Source organism: Equus quagga, unplaced genomic scaffold, assembly GCF_021613505.1.
Source record: "Equus quagga isolate Etosha38 unplaced genomic scaffold, UCLA_HA_Equagga_1.0 251_RagTag, whole genome shotgun sequence".
Taxonomy (NCBI): domain Eukaryota; kingdom Metazoa; phylum Chordata; class Mammalia; order Perissodactyla; family Equidae; genus Equus; species Equus quagga.
In genome coordinates this window covers 27,627-45,490 of record NW_025799859.1, presented here as the reverse complement: position 1 = coordinate 45,490, position 17,864 = coordinate 27,627, and the positions used below count along the sequence as shown (strand labels likewise).

The following is a 17,864-nucleotide window of genomic DNA, read 5'->3' as shown; positions in this document are numbered from 1 at the left end:
TGTCAACTGGTGGCTGATCTTGTTTCGTCTATACCCTGCCTTCCTGCTCCCAAACCAAATTGTTTTGAAGCAAACCCCAGACACCCATAAATATTATGATGGTGGCACCTCACTTCTTATAGTAACACAGGCCCCTGACGTGAATGGGTGGCCTTGCTCCTGGTCATAACACAGTGCCTGGTTCTAGGAGGTGCCTCATAGGCCTGAGATGAAGGCATGGATGAACCTGTCTCTTTGGTGGGGGTCAATGGGGAAGGTGGCTACGTTGTTGAAAGGTGTAGATCTTTGTCCCTCAGAATCTATAGGCAGTTCCCTTTTATTAACTGAGATGGCTAGAGGTCATTTCCAAAACCAGATTGAGTGTTCATAGTTTCTTATCTTGAAAATCCCTCCCGGTCATCAAAAGACTTATCTAGGCAGCTTTGGTTCACTTGCTGGCCTTTATCTTTTTCAGACTATTGAGCCAAAAGTGAAAGTTTTCATCTTCAACCTGAAACTCCAGGACTGCCCCTCCACCAGGAAGAACCTAGCCGGGCTGCTCTTCAGCCTTTTCAAAGGTAAGTGGACCATTGCTGGAGAGGTTTTGAGTGACACTGGGTGCACTGGCTTGGGGGATAACAGTCTTGAAAGTCTGGGGTTCCAATGGAAGGAAGGACCAGAGGAGGGCTAGTCTGAGAGCCAATCCCAGGTGGGTTTAGTGTCCCTTGCATTCCTATTATTGATCTCTTATATCCCATTGACCTGAGAAAGAAGAGAGGTTCTGTACAAGAATGCCAAGGATGCCTTGGTCTTATGGAAATAAAGACCATCAGGCCTCAGATGTCACGTGTAAGCATGGGAACTGCTCTGTGCCTGTCCTGTCCCTTTTCATTGCCCCTCCCTCCAAGATCTTCATCTCCCCCAAGACAGCCATCTCTGCTTACCCTTGTTCATTTCCCCATTACCTCAGCTTGCACGTCACCGTGGTGGCACCTGACCAAAACCTTCAGTTCTAGGGCCCACAGCTCATGGACCATTTCCTTGGTGTTTCTTAATTCAAATCCTTGAGAGTGGACTTCAGGTAGAGTTAATTAAACTTCTTCTCTTGCAGCCATAAATAAAGACCAAGTGCTCACCATTGGGTTTGATGTTAATACTTTCCTGAGCTGTTCATCAAGTTCCAAGGAAAGGTAATGTTGGATTTCCTGTTGCACTCTCAATAACTGAGATTTACAGAATACTCTGCTGTTCTTCCACATGTGTAACCTCACAAGACTGTTGTCGTCTGCATCTCGGGCCAGTGAGCTTATTGTGGCCATCCTGCAGATGAGAGATGAAGGCTCAGAGGGGACAGCAGGGAGAACCTGTCTCCCCCGAGTCTTCCTCTGGGCCCCACACGGTCTGCATTCTCACCGGTCGTTCAGCCACTTTGCAGTTCACCCAAGTGCACACAACTAGCAGAGCTGGGATTTGAACCCCTGCCTTCTAGTTTAAGATCTTGTTGGAAGCAGCATGAGCTTGTGGAAGAGCAGGCTGGGTTAAAGATAGATCTGACCACATGAAGCTGGGTGATCTGAGTAAGTGAGGTGAGTTCTCTGCATCCATTTCCCCGTGCCAAATGTGAAACATCTTCCCCATGAGAAGACAGCCACGTCTCGTGTCCTAAAAAAGAAAAGCCAGCTGTTGCAGTGGGACAGAAGCCTAACTCTGTGGTGTTCTCAGGAGAGAGATTTTAATCTATGGTGAGATTGGAAATAATTTCTTACCAAATGACTAAAGTACCAAAATTTGTAAATGACATACTTAAAAAAAAATAGAGCAGATTTGAGGTTACCTCCATAATTACATCACTCTCACGCACTCACAGTCCAATGGGCTTCTCGAGCGAGTGAGGAAAGAATGGTGTGGAAACCAGCACTGGGAGAGCCCCAGAACCCTCAGCACTCCATGAGAGTGTGTTATGCGTGTGAGCTTCACGCAGCATGCATTAAAGTGGAACAAAGGCTGGAGGCAGCCATTTGGCTTCCTACAGCTTCAGCTGGAGCTCTCGTTGTCGTTCACCACAGACATTTCTAGCACAGCTCTGTCCAGGGCCAGAAACTTGGGTCGCCACCACCTTTTTGTACTTTTCCTCTCCCAACAATTGGCTCTCTTGAGCTGTATCTTCTTCTCTTCGTCTATACCCTGCTCCCAACTCACTTCAAATCAGCAGTTCAGATCAACAGACCCCGAGCAGTGGCTACATAGCAGGCTCTGTGCTGGGAGTATGAACAGCACAATGAGCAAACAGGTCAGAACTGCTGCCTGGCCATACTTGGAGTCAGCCGACGAGTCTGGGCTATGTCTTCTCAGAAAATAAAACCTCAGGTCATAATAACAGGGGTACCCTGAAAGCTCAATAATTATGAAACCGTGAGATGACATGTGACACAGCTCCAAGGTTCTTAACACCTTGACCTCCTGGTACTTTGCCTGAAACAAAGGTCCAAGGTTGGCTAATGTTAAGCTGACAGCCGGGGGTCCTCACTCAGGTGGATGGTGATGGAGAGCCTGCTGGGGGCAGGGGCGGGTGGAGGGGAGTTCCCAGAGGACCAACGTCATTTTCTTGCCTGAGAATTTTAGACCTCCAAGGTGAGAGAGAGAGGCCCACAAATGACTCTAACACTGGACTGTGGTAGGAGACACAGCACTCTTCCCAGAGGAGGGTGAAAAGAGCATTATCTGGGATGCTCTGAGGTGGCTTAGAGTGGGGAGGCAGGGCGCAGCTGAAGGACGGGTGCCTGGAAGGGCTGGGCATGGAGAATGAGGCTTCACATGCTAAATCTCTTCCCAGGCTAGGCAAACCCAGGACTCCTGGCTCCAAGGCCTGTACAGCAAGTCCTTTTTTTTTTGAGGAAGATTAGCCCTGAGCTAACATCTGCTGCCAATCTGCCTCTTTTTGCTGAGGAAGATTGGCCCTGAGCTAACATCCGTGCCCATCTTCTCCTACTTTATATGTGGGACGCCTGACACAGCATGGCTTGATAAGTGGTGTCTCGGTCCATGCCCAGGATCTGAACCAGCGAACCCCGGGCCACCAAAGCAGAACGCACAAACCTAACCACTGTACCACCAGACCGGCCCCCAAGTCCTAATTTATCCAGGGGCAGTTTATTTTTTTCTTCAAGACCTCATTTCCTCTAAGTCAGGAGGACAGTCAGGGTCGGAAGGTTGGGTCAGAGCAGCTGAGGCTGTGCACCGAGTGGGTGTCACCCGTGTCTCTGCTTGTGCTCCAGGGTTGTGAATGTGTTTTGGATAATCCACAACTATGGGTCATCAGTACCCCTCTCCACTGTTCTAGCAAATGTGCGTGAGTTGATGTTTTATAAAACAGGAGATGCTTAGGTTTGGAAGGCCCAGGCTTCATTCCATGGGAGGGAGGTCCCTCTGCAGTGTCCCTGTCACTTCTACCAGTTCTGTACTCTGGACCAACCCAGTAGAAGCATCGTCCCCTCTCCACGTGGTGGCCTTGGACTGGGGGATGCTCCTGTACTGCAGCCCCTTTCCCCATGTGTGTTCTTTTCTCCACACCAAACACACCCACTGTGCCAACCTTTCCTCAAGGTTGCCCTCTGCTGGTGTAACTGCCACGCGCTATGGTGCCAGCTTTCAAGCCTGCAGTTGACAAGACTCCTAGATTGAGAAGTCAATTTAGGTTGACTAGGAAATCAGTTTTGGTATGCAAAAGAAACCAAGCTCACTCACAACTGGAATATACAACTATGTACTGGAGGGTTTGGGGGAGAAGAAGAAGGAAAAAAAAAAAAGAAAGAAACCAACCTAGAATATTACAATACATTCTCAAGTGAGGAGTCATGGGACGGAAAATGTAAATGACAAATATTTTAGAAGTCAAGATAGGGCCTTACCTGTGTGATGGTGTTTCCTGGTTTTCTGGATCCATGTAAGCAGATTGGGCCAAAAAAAAAAGTCGAAAGAAAAAAAAGGAAGAAGGGGCTATATTAAAAGGAAGGATCTGGGAAGTTAAACTAAATGCTCATACATTAGGTAATATTGTATACTGTACTATTAAAGTGTCTTACTACATATTAAAAAAGTACTTTTTTGCAACGAATGTTTTCAAAAAGAAGGAAGGAAAGAAAAAACGAGCAAGCAGGAGAGAAATGGACTAGAATAAAATAGAAAATATCAGACTGCATTACATATAAGGATTGCATTACATATAAGGAGTGCATTTTTATGTTAGGTTTAATTTCAGATATACACACACACATAAATGTCCACATAGCTACACACATACCTAGTGATATAGTGGTTAAAAGCACTCTGTGATCCTCCGCTTGCAAGCTATGTGATCAAGGAGAAGTTCTCTCTAAAAAAAAAACCAACAAGATATGAGCTCATTTACATGAATAAAGCCTGGAGGGGGACAGTCTAGAGTGGGTATAATCATCGAGAATCCAAGCTCCTCATATCGTTGTTTTGTCATTCTTAAGAAGGCTTCTACCTCATGGTCCAGGATGGATGCTTGAGTTCCTGCCATTAGGTCCGCAATCCAGGCAGCATGAAGCAAAAAGGAAGTTGTACCTGGGGTTGATAGTTAGCTGTCAGTAGAGGTGGACCAGTAGTTCAATTATTGAAATCCTTCTGTCCCAGCTGGTACATGCTGCTAGCCCCTGAGGCCCAGAGGTACTTATTTCCTGAAGTCTCAGTTTCCTCCTCTGTAGGATGAAGATGAATAATTGCACCTATCTCATAAGTTTACTGTGAAAATTAAGTGAGATAATATACATACATTCTTATCGCAGTAGCCAGCACAGGATTAAGGCTCAATACATTGAAATCATCACTATTATTAGCTATGTTTTATAACAATAAGTTATAAGACGAAAAATATGGCATCAGAACGGAAGACAGTATTCAAGGGAAATCTAAGGCAGAGAGCAGTGGCATTAGTACAGTGTTTTTACTCATGCAGGAGCAATAATAACTCACCTAAGAAGGGGTAATAGTAATAATTTTCCCATCAACCGGTCACTTCCTGCCCATGACTTTGTGGCTGTGGCTTTTGACTCAGTGTTTCTGGAATCTTTACTGATTAAACCCGTTGTCACCGTTCATCAGTCTGGGGCATTTGTAGCTCAGAGTCAATACTTACGATGTCACATCAATCCCACTGCAGGTCTTGTTCTCTGACTGATGGCCTGACCCTTCAGACGGCCCGTGAGCGGGACCTCGAGACAGCAGGAGACTCCTCAGCCCCCAGCTCGGCCTATCAGAGAGTCTGGGGGACGTTTGCTAACCAGTCCCGGGCAGAAAGGGATGCTTTCCTGCAGGACGTCTTCCCTGAGGGCTTCCTCTGGGGCGTCTCCACGGGGGCCTTTAATGTGGAAGGGGGTTGGGCTGAGGACGGAAGGGGGGCAAGCATCTGGGACCGACTCGGGCGCCAGAACGCTGCCAAGGGCCAAGCAACGCCGGAGGTGGCCAGTGACAGTTACCACAAGGTGGCCTCGGATGTCGCCCTGCTGCGTGGCCTCCGGGCTCAGGTCTATAAGTTCTCCATCTCCTGGTCTCGCATCTTCCCTACTGGACAGGGACGCAGCCCCAGCCTGCGGGGTGTCGCCTACTACAACAAGCTGATTGACAGCCTCCTGGACTCACACATCGAGCCCATGGCCACGCTGTTCCACTGGGATCTGCCTCAGGCGCTGCAGGATCTCGGCGGATGGCAGAATGAGAGTGTGGTGGAGGCCTTCCTGGACTACGCAGCCTTCTGCTTCTCCACTTTTGGGGACCGTGTGAAGCTGTGGGTGACCTTCCACGAGCCGTGGGTGATGAGCTACGCAGGCTACGGCACTGGCCAACACGCGCCGGGCATCTCCGACCCAGGGGTGGCCTCTTTTAAGGTACTTCCCACCCTTGCAGCTCTTACTCATTAGAGGAGAAAGGCCATTTGCCTGGAAGAAACTTATTTTATCTTCCCATAAGTATGTCTTTGCTTTGTGTCCTTTAAAGGAAATCAAAGAGAGGGAAGGAACCATAAATTGTTAATCACCTTATTTTGTCCAGGCACTGCGCTGGCACTTTAAAAATAGTTATTACATCCTCAGAACAGCGCTGACGGATGAGGGAATTGGGACTCAGGGAGGAGGAAGCAACTCAGTCACAATGACCTTGCGAGTGGGTTAGCACTTTGAAGCCGGCACTTGAGGCCAAGTCTACTTGACTCCAAAGCAAGTTTTCCATGTCAGCCAGCACTCTTAATTACAGACAGAAAACCCAACCCAAACTGACTTAGGCAAGGAGGGGATTTATGAGCTCAGGAAACTGAAAGTCTTGGTTTTAGCTGATCAGGGTGGACCTCGATCAGAATGCAAATGTTGTCACCAGGACCCAATTTTTCTTCTTTCTCTTGCTCCCCTCATTGGCTTTATTCTTGTGCTACTGGGTAGCTAGATGACAGCAGCCCTGTCCTCATATTTCAAGACCAGCAGGAAAGAAAACTTGCCTCTGTTCTGGCATTCCTAGCAAAAGTGTCCCTGTGTCTCATGGTCTCTCTGTGTGGGTGGCATGCCCATCCTTGAACCAATCACTGGATCTAGGATAGGGGACTGTAGTGCGCCGACTGGTTTGGGTCCAGGTCCCCACTCTACCCCTCAACACGCTGGCTGAGAGGTGGGGAGGTGGGGCAGGAGAAAGGGCTTGGCTTTCCAGAGGGCAATCAGGAAATCATTTCAACGAGAAGAGGATGTAGGTACTAGAGAAACATTTTAAATGGCTTAATGTGGCTTCTTTGCATCATTTCCCTTTTTCTTCAAAATTTCCCAGAAAACCTACCAGCTTTCTTTGGCAACATTCTTTAGGATAGACATGTCAGTATGGCTTTCCCTGCCATACTCTGGGTTCTGTTCTGAAATAGGAGTATTTACTGTGCCCCATGCTGGATGTTAAGGAGGATGCACGCCCATGCCCCCAAGATGTGAAAGTGTTTTAGGGGAGATGATACTAACACACATAAGAAACTTAGAGAGTAATTCAAAGAATCCACAATTAGAATGAGCTGGAATAGTGTGCATAAATGACTCATTGAAATCCCCAAAGTAGATGACTTTATTTTTTAGAGCAGTTTTAGGTTCACAAAAAATTGAATGGAAGGTACAGAGATTTCCCATATACCTCCTACCCCCACACACGCACAGCTTCGCCCATTATCAACATCCCCCACCAGTGTGGTACATTTGTTACAATAGATGAACCTACACTGACACATCATTATCACCCTAGTGCCCATTATTACTTGACATGTCATTAACACTTCTCCATGTCACTACACAGTCACAGTGATTCTTTCTGATGCTTGTCTAATATTCCATTGAGCACCTGCCTGGCACTGCCTAGTTTAGAAGGGAAGCATTCCTGCCTTTTGGAAAGGAGCACAGTTTGCCAGTGGAGTTTGGGACCCAGTTAAGGACTAATATTTGGGACATGAGAAGCAGCCACGAGTTTCACTTCCTAGGGCATAATTTGATATGAAATTCTTCAAAAGTAAGTATCATTATCTTCAGATGATAAAAAGAAAAGGTAGCTAAGGTATAGCAAACTCCCTCCTGCACCCCAAGTTTCTGGTCAGTGCTTACGTACACTATGTCATTTACTCCTCCTGGATGGATCCATAATAATCCGGTTCTTGTACATGAGGAAGCTGAAGTTGAGAAAGAAGGTTGTTTGAATTTACTGAGCAAGTTAGTGAGAGTCAAGATTTAAATCTAGGCTTGTTATACTTGACACACCCTGCTTTTGCCCCTGCTTTCCCACAGTGCTCCACCAAGGAAAGCTGTTGACTTTTGTAAGACCCTGAGTTAAGTCTGCAAAGAGATTCCTGGTTGTGGTCTTTCTCCCTAGATATCATTAAGTAGAAAGGAAAACAGGCTAGAAAGAATTGTCCCCTCCTTTGTGTGTTAGCTAAAATGCCCCGTCTTCCCCAATTAGTTGTTAATTAATTAGTCAATAAGTACTTAGTGAGGACCGAGGCAGAATAGCATTGTGGGTGACAGTACAGGCCTGGAGTCTGACTGCCTGTGTTCTACACTTCTCTGGATCTTCTTTTCCTCATCTGTGTAGTGGTAATAATAATTGTACTTGCCACATAAAGCTGTTGTGAGGACTACATGAGAGAATTCATTAATAATTGTTGTTGTTAACGTGGTTGTTGATGCTGTTGCTATTGACCTGTTGACAGTAGTGTTGACTTGTTGACATTGTTGTCCACATTGGTGATATTGCTGGCACTGATGTTGTGGTTGTTGATGTCAACATTGTCCCTGTTGTTGATTTGTTGATATTGTTGGCATCAGTCTTAACTTCTTGTTGATGTTGTTGACTTCTTGATGTTTTTGTTGACCTTGTTAATTTGTTGATGATGTTGTTGACATTAGTCTTGATGTTATTGATGTTGACATTTTCAGTGTTGTTGTTCCTGACATTATTGGCGTTGGCATCAACTTGTTGACATTGTTGTTGTTGACTTGTGATTGGCTTGTTGGTGCTGTTGTTGACATTGCTGTTGTTGTTACTAAGCACTGTATTTCCTTCCTTCTTCATCATCAGGTGGCTCACTTGGTCCTCAAGGCTCATGCCAGAGCTTGGCACCACTACAATAACCACCATCGCCCACAGCAGCAGGGACGCGTGGGCATCGTGCTGAACTCAGATTGGGCAGAACCCCTGTCTCCAGAGAGGCCCGAGGACCTGAGAGCCTCTGAGCGCTTCTTGCAGTTCATGCTGGGCTGGTTTGCACACCCTATCTTTGTGGATGGAGACTATCCAGCTGCCCTGAGGGCTCAGATTCAACAGATAAACAAACAGTGCCCCAGTCCTGTGGCCCAGCTCCCTGAGTTCACTGAGGCAGAGAAGCAGCTCCTGAAAGGCTCTGCTGATTTTCTAGGTCTGTCACATTACACTTCCCGCCTCATCAGCAAGGCCCAACAAGATACCTGCATCCCCAGCTATGATACCATCGGAGGCTTCTCACAACACGTGGACCCTGCGTGGCCTCAGACCTCATCTCCTTGGATTCGTGTGGTGCCCTGGGGTATTAGGAGGCTATTGCTCTTTGTATCCTTGGAATACACAAGAGGAAAAGTTCCGATCTACCTGGCTGGGAACGGCATGCCCATAGGGGAAAGTGAAGATCTCTTTGATGATTCCTTCAGAGTAAACTACTTCAATCAATATATCAATGAGGTGCTCAAGGGTAAGAACAGTGGATATACTGGTGATTGGAAGGTGGGTGGTACTTCTCCAAGTCTTCAGAGTTTTGTTTAATAGGACAGAGACAGTCACCCAAGGAAACAAAGCCAAAAAGTAGTATTAGTAGCAATAGCATGAGTCTTTCACATCAGCCTCCTAACTCTCTCCCCTAAAAGCCTCAAGTCTTTACTCCTATGTTCTTATTCCCTAGAATGCCTCCCTTCTACATTTTGCCCACCATGAATCCTATCCATTGATAAAGCCTCATCATCTTTTAATGCATTTATTCAACAAATATTTGAGCTCCTGTTATGTGCCACACATTGTACAAGACAGTAGGGATACAATATTGAACAAACAGCTTCTTTTCCCATCGGGGGCTCATAGTCTACAGAGGGACACAGACAGAAAATTGCAATATAGGATGGTAATGGCGTTACAGGATGGCATGAGGACGCTTAAGATGGGATTCCAACTTATTAAATCTTCTCTCATTGCTCCAGCCACGTTGATCTTCATCTCCTTTAACTAGCTGTAAAATCTACATTCCACGTCATTCACTTTGATCCACTTGACCCATATCTACAGTCTTATTCTTACCTACCATATTGTTTCATATGTCTTATTATTCCAAGTAAAAAGGAGTAGCAAAGTTTCATCCCATATGTCAGTCCAAATTAATTGATAGTAGCTAGTTGTCCACCTAGAGGACTGTGTTGAGAAGATTCCAAGGCCCTATCTAGATTCAGAGAGAGAGAGTTGATTAGCGATACCTGCCCTGGCCACTAGAGTAAAGAATGGAGACACACCACTGTTTGTGAGGTTAGACACCCTCTCTTCTACTTTGCTTGTTCTATTCACAGCATCAAGGTTACAATTCTGCAATCTTCATAATCTTGGAAGCCCTTTAAGACATTATCTCAAGTGATCCTTGAAACAGCCTCACACAGTAAACAGGGGCGGATATTATCCTCATAAGATGACTGTGAAAACTGATGCTCTGAGAGATTAAATGAAGGGCCCAAACAGCCAGTGAGTGGAAACATAGGCCTTTCTATTTCTGGCTCAGCTCTTCACTCCACCCTCTAACCTATGAGGCTTTTGTTCATCTTTACTTTCCCCAGATCCTAGCATAGCCTGGGACAAAGTAGATGCTTACTAAATTATTTATAGAATGAATGAGCAACTTTACCTACCTCTTCTACAATCAATGTTTGCTGATAGGCTGTGTAATCTGATAAAAATAGGCCTTAATACTTTGCTGGCTCCCTGTAGGAGCCTGCAGCCGTTGCCTTACTTTGGCTTTGGTCCTTGGTTGACTCAATAGACTGTTTCTTATTCTCTCACAGTTCTGGAGGCCAAACGTCCGAAATTGAGATGTCAGTAGGGCCTCTCTCCCTCCAAAGGCTCCAGGGGAGAATCTTTCCTTGCCTCTTCCAGCTTCTGGTGGTGCCAGGCATTCGTTGGTTTCTGGCTGCATCACTCAATCTCTGCCTCTATCTTCATGTGGCCCTCTCATCTGAGTCTCTTATAAGGATGCTGATCATTGGAGTTAGGGCCCACCCAGTTACTCCAGGATGATCTCGTCTTGAACTCCTTAGCTTAATTACATCTGCAAAGAAGAAACTTTGTCCAAATAAGGTTACATTCACTGGTGGGGGCCATGGTTAGGACTTGGACATATCTTTTTGGGGACACCATTCAACCTACTGCACCAAGGAGTACCTTTGTTTAGGTTTTCTTTGTCTTTTTTTAACATGGAATGTTTGACCATTTTACGTCAGTATTGCTAAATGTAAACAAGGAAAAACAAAAGCACATTTTTAAAGAGTAAATGATTTTATGTGTTCTGTATAAAACCAAGGAATCCTGATACTAGCAGATGGGGCACAGTCTCTCTATTATTCATTTTAAGACAGGCTTGATCATTTAGATTGAGATTTATAGCCATAGATATTTTGTGGGGGTTTTGTGGGTTTTCCTTTTGCTCATTCTGAGGAGGAAAAAGGGTTAACTTTTTTTGCATAGCCCAAGTCACCTACAAAATTTTTATGTCAAAAGAAAAACTTTTTTTTTGGTGAGGAAGATTGGCCCTGAGCTAACATCCGTGTCAATCTTCCTCTATTTTGTATGTGGGACACTGCCACAGCATGGCTTGATGAGTAGTGTGTAGGTCTGCACCCGGGATCCAAACCCACGAACTCTGGGCTGCCAAAGTGAAATGTGTGAACTTAACCACTTTGCCACCAGGCTGCCCCTTCTAAAGGAAAACTTTTAAAAAGCAACATCAGTAACAGAGGCTTTAACATAATCTCTATTTTTGTTCTTCTCCACAGCTGTCAAGGAGGACTCAGTGGATGTTCGATCTTATATTGCTCGTTCCCTCATCGATGGCTTCGAAGGCCCCTCCGGTTACAGCCAGAGGTTTGGGCTACACCATGTCAACTTCAACGACAGCAGCAAGCCAAGGACTCCCAGGAAATCTGCCTACTTTTTCACCAGCATCATTGAAAAGAATGGTTTCCTCACCAAGGCAGTCAAAAGACTGGCGCCACCCAGTACAGCAAACATCTCCCCTAAAATCAGAGCCTTCACTTTTCCATCCGAGGTGCCCTCCAAGGCTAAAGTAGTTTGGGAAAAGTTCTCCAACCAACCCCAGTTTGAAAGGGATTTGTTCTACCATGGCACGTTCCGAGATGACTTTCTGTGGGGTGTGTCTTCATCAGCCTATCAGATTGAAGGAGCTTGGGATGCTGACGGCAAAGGTCCCAGCATTTGGGATAATTTTACCCACACACCAGGGAGCCATGTGAAAGACAATGCCACTGGAGACATAGCCTGTGACAGCTATAACCAATTGGATGCTGATCTGAACATGCTTCGAGCTCTGAAAGTGAACGCCTATCGCTTCTCTATCTCCTGGTCTCGGATTTTCCCAACTGGGAGAAACACTTCTATCAACAGACTTGGCGTTGATTATTACAATAGGCTGATCGATGCCTTGATAGCAAGCAACATCTCTCCCATGGTGACACTGTTCCACTGGGACCTGCCCCAGGCTCTCCAGGATATTGGAGGCTGGGAGAATCCTTCCTTGATTGAGTTGTTTAACAGCTATGCAGACTTTTGTTTCCAGACCTTTGGTGACAGAGTCAAGTTCTGGATGACCTTTAATGAGCCCATGCACCAGGCGTGGTTGGGTTACGGCTCAGGGGAATTTCCCCCAAACATCCAGGACCCAGGCTCGGCACCTTACAGGATTGGCCATGCAGTCATCAAAGCTCATGCTACAGTCTATCACACCTATGATGAGAAATACAGGCAGGAGCAGAAGGGAGTCATCTCTCTGAGCCTTAGTGCATTCTGGGCAGAGCCCAAGTCACCAGAGGTCCCCAGGGATGTGGAGGCAGCTGACCGAATGCTGCAGTTCTCACTGGGCTGGTTCGCCCACCCCATTTTCCGAAATGGAGATTATCCCGAGGTCATGAAGTGGAAAGTGGGGAACAGGAGTGAACTAGAGCACTTAGCCACCTCCCGCCTGCCGAGCTTCACTGAGGAGGAGAAGCGGTACATCAGCGCTACAGCTGACGTGTTCTGCCTCAACACCTACTCCTCCAGAATCGTGCAGCATACCACACCCAATTTAAACCCACCCTCCTACGAATATGACCAGGAGATGACCGCGGAAGAGGATCCTTCATGGCCGTCCACAGCACTAAACAGAGCTGCGCCCTGGGGGATGCGAAGACTGCTCAACTGGATCAAAGAAGAGTATGGTGACATCCCCATTTACATCACTGAAAATGGGGCGGGGCTGACAAATCCGGAAGTGGAAGATACTGATAGGATGTTCTATCACAAAACCTACATCAATGAAGCTTTGAAAGGTATATGAGGGTTCATGTTCCTCTTGCAAAATCTTCCAGCACCCATTTGGCATGTGCTGGAAATGGTTTGCCAGAGCAGATAATGAACCATCAACGAGCCTCTGTCTTATGCCCTAACTGCATAATCCTTTCCCTGTCTGGGGTTACATATCCCTTTGGGGATCTGAAAAAAGCTATGGGTATCTCCCCAAACATACACACACAGAGTCCCCACAAGAATATTTTCGTGGGTCCGTTCATTCATTATTGAGCCGCTACTATGCGATAAGTTCTGTTCTAAGTGCTAGGGATCCAGCAGTGAACAAAACAGATAATCTTCTGCTGACATGGAGCTTAGATTCTTGTGGGTTCCATGCAGCCCGGAGCAAGAAACTCTTCTCTAATTCACATTTCTGTGTTTAACTTATAAAGTGGGCTGAGACTTTTGAATTTGAGACATGTCCCTTTACTCCAACAAAAGAATTTGATTTTGCAAAGATCAGTCATTAGTACTTGCTGTGGGAGTATCAGTGCTGGCAAAAAGAAAGACAAGGTGATCTGTCTGTCTATCTGGGCACATATTACTTGTGTGTGCAAGTTGATGGTTTAGGAGGACTGGCTTGAGTTGAGGAGCCAGCACTTGGCTGGGCTTCTTGGGGTCCCTGACCTCCTGATGTAAAGCTCTCCTCTGCTCTCTTTGGAATGTTCCCAGCCTACAGGCTCGATGGTGTCGACCTTCGAGGGTATGCTGCGTGGTCTCTGATGGACAACTTTGAGTGGGTGCATGGCTACACAATCAAGTTTGGACTATATCATGTTGATTTCAATAATGCGAACAGGCCTCGTACAGCAAGAACCTCAGCCGGGTACTACACAGAGGTCATTACCAACAACGGCATGCCAGCGGCCAAGGAAGATGAGTTTCTCTACGGACAGTTCCCCGAGGGCTTCGCCTGGAGTGCAGCTACCGCTGCATATCAGGTGAGGCATCCAGGGCAGCTCCACAGCATCCATTGCATACCTACCAGGCACCAGGCTCTGGGCTCAGTGCCAGGGAGGGCAGGCACGTGAGCAGGGAATTTTCACAGACTCGTGGGAGGAAGTAGGAAGTGCAGGATGATGCAGGGGAAGTCTGAGAGATCCTCTTCCTGGAGAGCCTGGCTTCTTCACATTCCTGAATTCAGGCAGATAAGCACAGTTACGAGGGCTGTGCAGAGATGGGTGTTTGCAGGCACGATGGAGCGGGTGGAGCCTGGGCAGAAACACTTGGGCAAAGGCATGCGGATATGAAGCTTCTCTGCTGGATGCTTTTATTTCTCACCGGATCTCTTCCAAGCAGGTAATTCACTCAAAATGGCTTTCACGTGGCCCTGGGCTTTCTCAGGTATCCCAAAAACATCACAGTGTTGCCTCATTCAGGCCAAATGAACTCACTAATACAGAAATATGAGGGTTTTGCTTTTCCCAGGAAAATAAGATAAACAGCAAAGAGTGGCTTGCCCGGGCAGTTAGTGGTGGGTCCCTGCTTTACGTCTTCTCCCTCCGTTCGTTTTCTCTGACACAGGAGGGGGCTCTGTAAGCTCGTTGTGGAACCCGGGCAGGGTCAGTGGTATGGGCTCACCTGACTCTGGGTGTGCTCAGCCCTTAGGTTTTTTCTGGATAACCATAGTTGCTGAAAACATTTTTGAGGTAGGTGAAGGTTAGCTACTCCCAGACGACCACACTACCAGGTTAAAATGAAATCTCAGACCAAGTTCTGCCATATGCAGACATTTATTAACTAAACGCACAAACACGAAAACTGTTCACGAGGCTTGTTCTGTGGACTGGAGAAAACCCAGTTCTTGGTCCTTTTAGGTGCTCTGGCCAATACCTCACATGAAAGATTCACTTGAGGAAATGCCAAGAGTTCACGGACAGGATGCTGTTACTTTTATTAGGGGCAAACAGCATCCTCTGTAGCAGGGTTTCTCTAGCCTGGTCCGATTGACTTTGGCTGGATAATTCTTTGTTATCCAGAACAGGGACTGTCCTGTTCACTGTGGGATGCTTGGCAGCATCCCTGGCCTCTACCCACTAGGTGCCAGCAGCCTCCTCCCTCAGTTGTAACCATCAAAAATGTCTCCAGACATTGCTAAGGGACAAAATAGCCCCTGGGTGAGAACCACTGCCCCACAGGTTTACAGCTGGATGCAGGAAGTGTTGGGGATTTATTCTAGAGCCCAGGCTGTAGGCCTTGCTGGATTCTTCAGCCTTGTCCATGCAAGGGCAGGGAGTGTGTTGAAAACATCTTGAGTGATTAAATAGGCATCAGTGTGTACCCATTTCTATTCATCGTGGCAAACTTGTGACTACAAGTCTCACCCTTTGTGACATTGAATATTCCAATTAGCCAAGCCTGGATATGCGTTCTTGGTTAAAATGCCAGCACCAACTTAGCTGCATCCAGTCACATAATATCACACCATATTTGCTAAAGTGTTTTAAAGTAAATTACAGAAATTGTACCTGTCAGACTAAGCCTGTAGGTAAGCATTTGCCCAGTGGCTTGTGGTCAGCTTCCCCATAGGATAGGTGGGAGGAGAAAAAGGAAGCACAGAAACAGTAATACATGTCCTGAGTAGAAATTCTGCCTCCTTGCCTGGCACCACTGGGATTTATTTGGCTGTGATTGGAGTTGGGACACATGGAATTGTTCACTCAAACTTTTAGTGAGCACCCACCATACACCAGACACTGCTGCGTTAACTGCTGGGACACCAAGAGGAAGGTCACAATGCCTAGACCTCACGGTCTTGTGGGAAGCCAATCAGCAAGTGCATCATTGTATAATGCCACATGACACTGCCATGATGTACAGAAAGTGTGTACAGAAAGCTAGAGGAGTTCAGAAATTGGAGGGTGGCCAGAGAAGGCTCCCAAAGGAGGTGATGCTTAATTACATCCTGACTCGGGAGTCCCCTGCTGACAGAAAGGAACTTATGAGGGCTTGACTGCATGACTTAATTAGACCATGTCTTGTCATCTTGAGATCGAAGGTGCGTGGAGAGAAGATGGCAAAGGACTCAGTATTTGGGACACGTTCTCTCACACACCACTGAAGGTTGAGAACAGTGACATTGGAGACGTGACCTGTGACAGTTATCACAAGATTGCTGAGGATGTGGTCGCCCTGCAGAACCTGGGCGTGACCCACTATCGCTTATCCATCTCTTGGACTCGCATCCTCCCTGATGGAACCACCAAGTACATCAATGAAGCGGGGCTGAACTACTACGTGCGGCTCATTGATGCACTGCTGGCTGCCAACATCAAGCCCCAGGTGAGATTGGGCCCCGACAACGCCTTGGTCAAGTTCACACGGTAGAGCCAGCCGGGGCAGGGAGCATATTTATTGTGTAAATAAAATGCTTTTTTCAAATTTAAATTTTGAATAAATTCACATGGTGCAGAATTCAAAAAGCATAAAAGAGTCTACAGTGAAGATTTTCCTCCATCCTTGACCCTGAGCGATCCAGTTCCCCTCCTTACAGACAACCAAGTTTGCTAGGTTCTCAACTCCTTCTCTGGGGTATGTAAGCCAGCGGGAGTATATGTGTGTGTGTATATTCCTTTTCCCCTCTTTTTTTATAATGGTAAGATACATGCACTTTGGTAGTTGCTTTTATTTAGCACTATTTCTTGCAGATATTTCCAAATCCACACATAGTTTCCTTTATGTTCTTTCTTTTTTTTAGTTATGTCAAATTCTGCTTATACCTTACTTCTCTAATTACTTCCCTGTTAATAGACACTCTTTCCTGTGATGTTTCCACTCTTTTGCCATTATGACCAACACTATAATGAGTAACGATAGACATCCATGGTTTCGCATGGGTGGAAGCGTATCTGTAGGAGTGGTCCTAGGAGCAGAATTGCAGGGGCAGACGTGCATGTGTTTTTAAGCCATGAGTTGTTATGAATTATAATACAGAAGCTCCCTTGTGGACTTACTTCGCTGTTACCAAAATTTTTACATTTTACTTGGGAGCCTGAGAACACTTTTCCTTTTCCCCTGGGCTGTTTGTGGTATTTATGACAAAGCGCTAGGGGGCACTCGTCCTGTGAAGCACTGCGTTTCCTCTGCTGGAGCGGTTGGAGATCGTGCACTGAGGCCAGAGCATAGTCCCCACGTTACAACCCACCTCTTCCCACCCCAAAAGCAGAGCTTTTCCCACATAAAAGTGCTATCTGGACTTCTCTCCTCACACTGATAACACTGCAGGAACAAACCAGCCAGGCAATGTTTATTCCCACGAGCACTAGGGAGAGAAGATGGCCAAGTGGCTGCCTTGCGTGACCCTATGATCTGGGTGGACAGTGAGATTCATCACACGCAACAGTTCAGAACAACTTCAGAGAGCACACAGCTCTTTCGTAGCCCTTGAGGGCGTTGAGACACCAAAGAGAGGAAAAGTGCTGTGGCCATGAGAGCTTCCGGGAGGTGTGGGTCTTGAAGATAGAGAATTTGGATGGGTGGGCGGGCAGAGGAAGGGCATTTCAGGCAAAAGGAGAGACTGGGTCTGAGCTGAAGATGGCTAGTGGCCCCGTGCAGACTGAGGACAGCAGAGACCCCGGCTTGGCCAAGACGGGGTGTGTCAGGGGTGTCGAGGAGAAGGCCAGGAGAGAGGAAAGACCACCACGTGGATGTGGCCAGAGGCACCCCTCTCCTGGAAAAGGTTCCCAGCTCCACAGGAAAAACCTACAGACACATTAGATGGTGTCCTTGGG

At 46.7% G+C, this 17,864-nt stretch overlaps 1 protein-coding gene across 2 annotated transcripts in view; it reads left to right on the top strand.

Annotated features, from left to right (window-relative positions):
* The window catches only part of LOC124233808 (lactase-phlorizin hydrolase-like), a 44,471-nt gene that overhangs the window by 16,838 nt on the left and 9,769 nt on the right, over positions 1-17,864 (top strand). For both annotated transcript variants that reach the window (XM_046651027.1, XM_046651029.1), the window contains exons 4-10: positions 455-557; positions 1,091-1,169; positions 5,162-5,885; positions 8,587-9,232; positions 11,565-13,115; positions 13,807-14,075; positions 16,126-16,416. In XM_046651027.1, the coding sequence (XP_046506983.1) occupies positions 455-557; positions 1,091-1,169; positions 5,162-5,885; positions 8,587-9,232; positions 11,565-13,115; positions 13,807-14,075; positions 16,126-16,416 (3,663 nt within the window). The remainder of the gene's footprint in view (positions 1-454; positions 558-1,090; positions 1,170-5,161; positions 5,886-8,586; positions 9,233-11,564; positions 13,116-13,806; positions 14,076-16,125; positions 16,417-17,864) is intronic.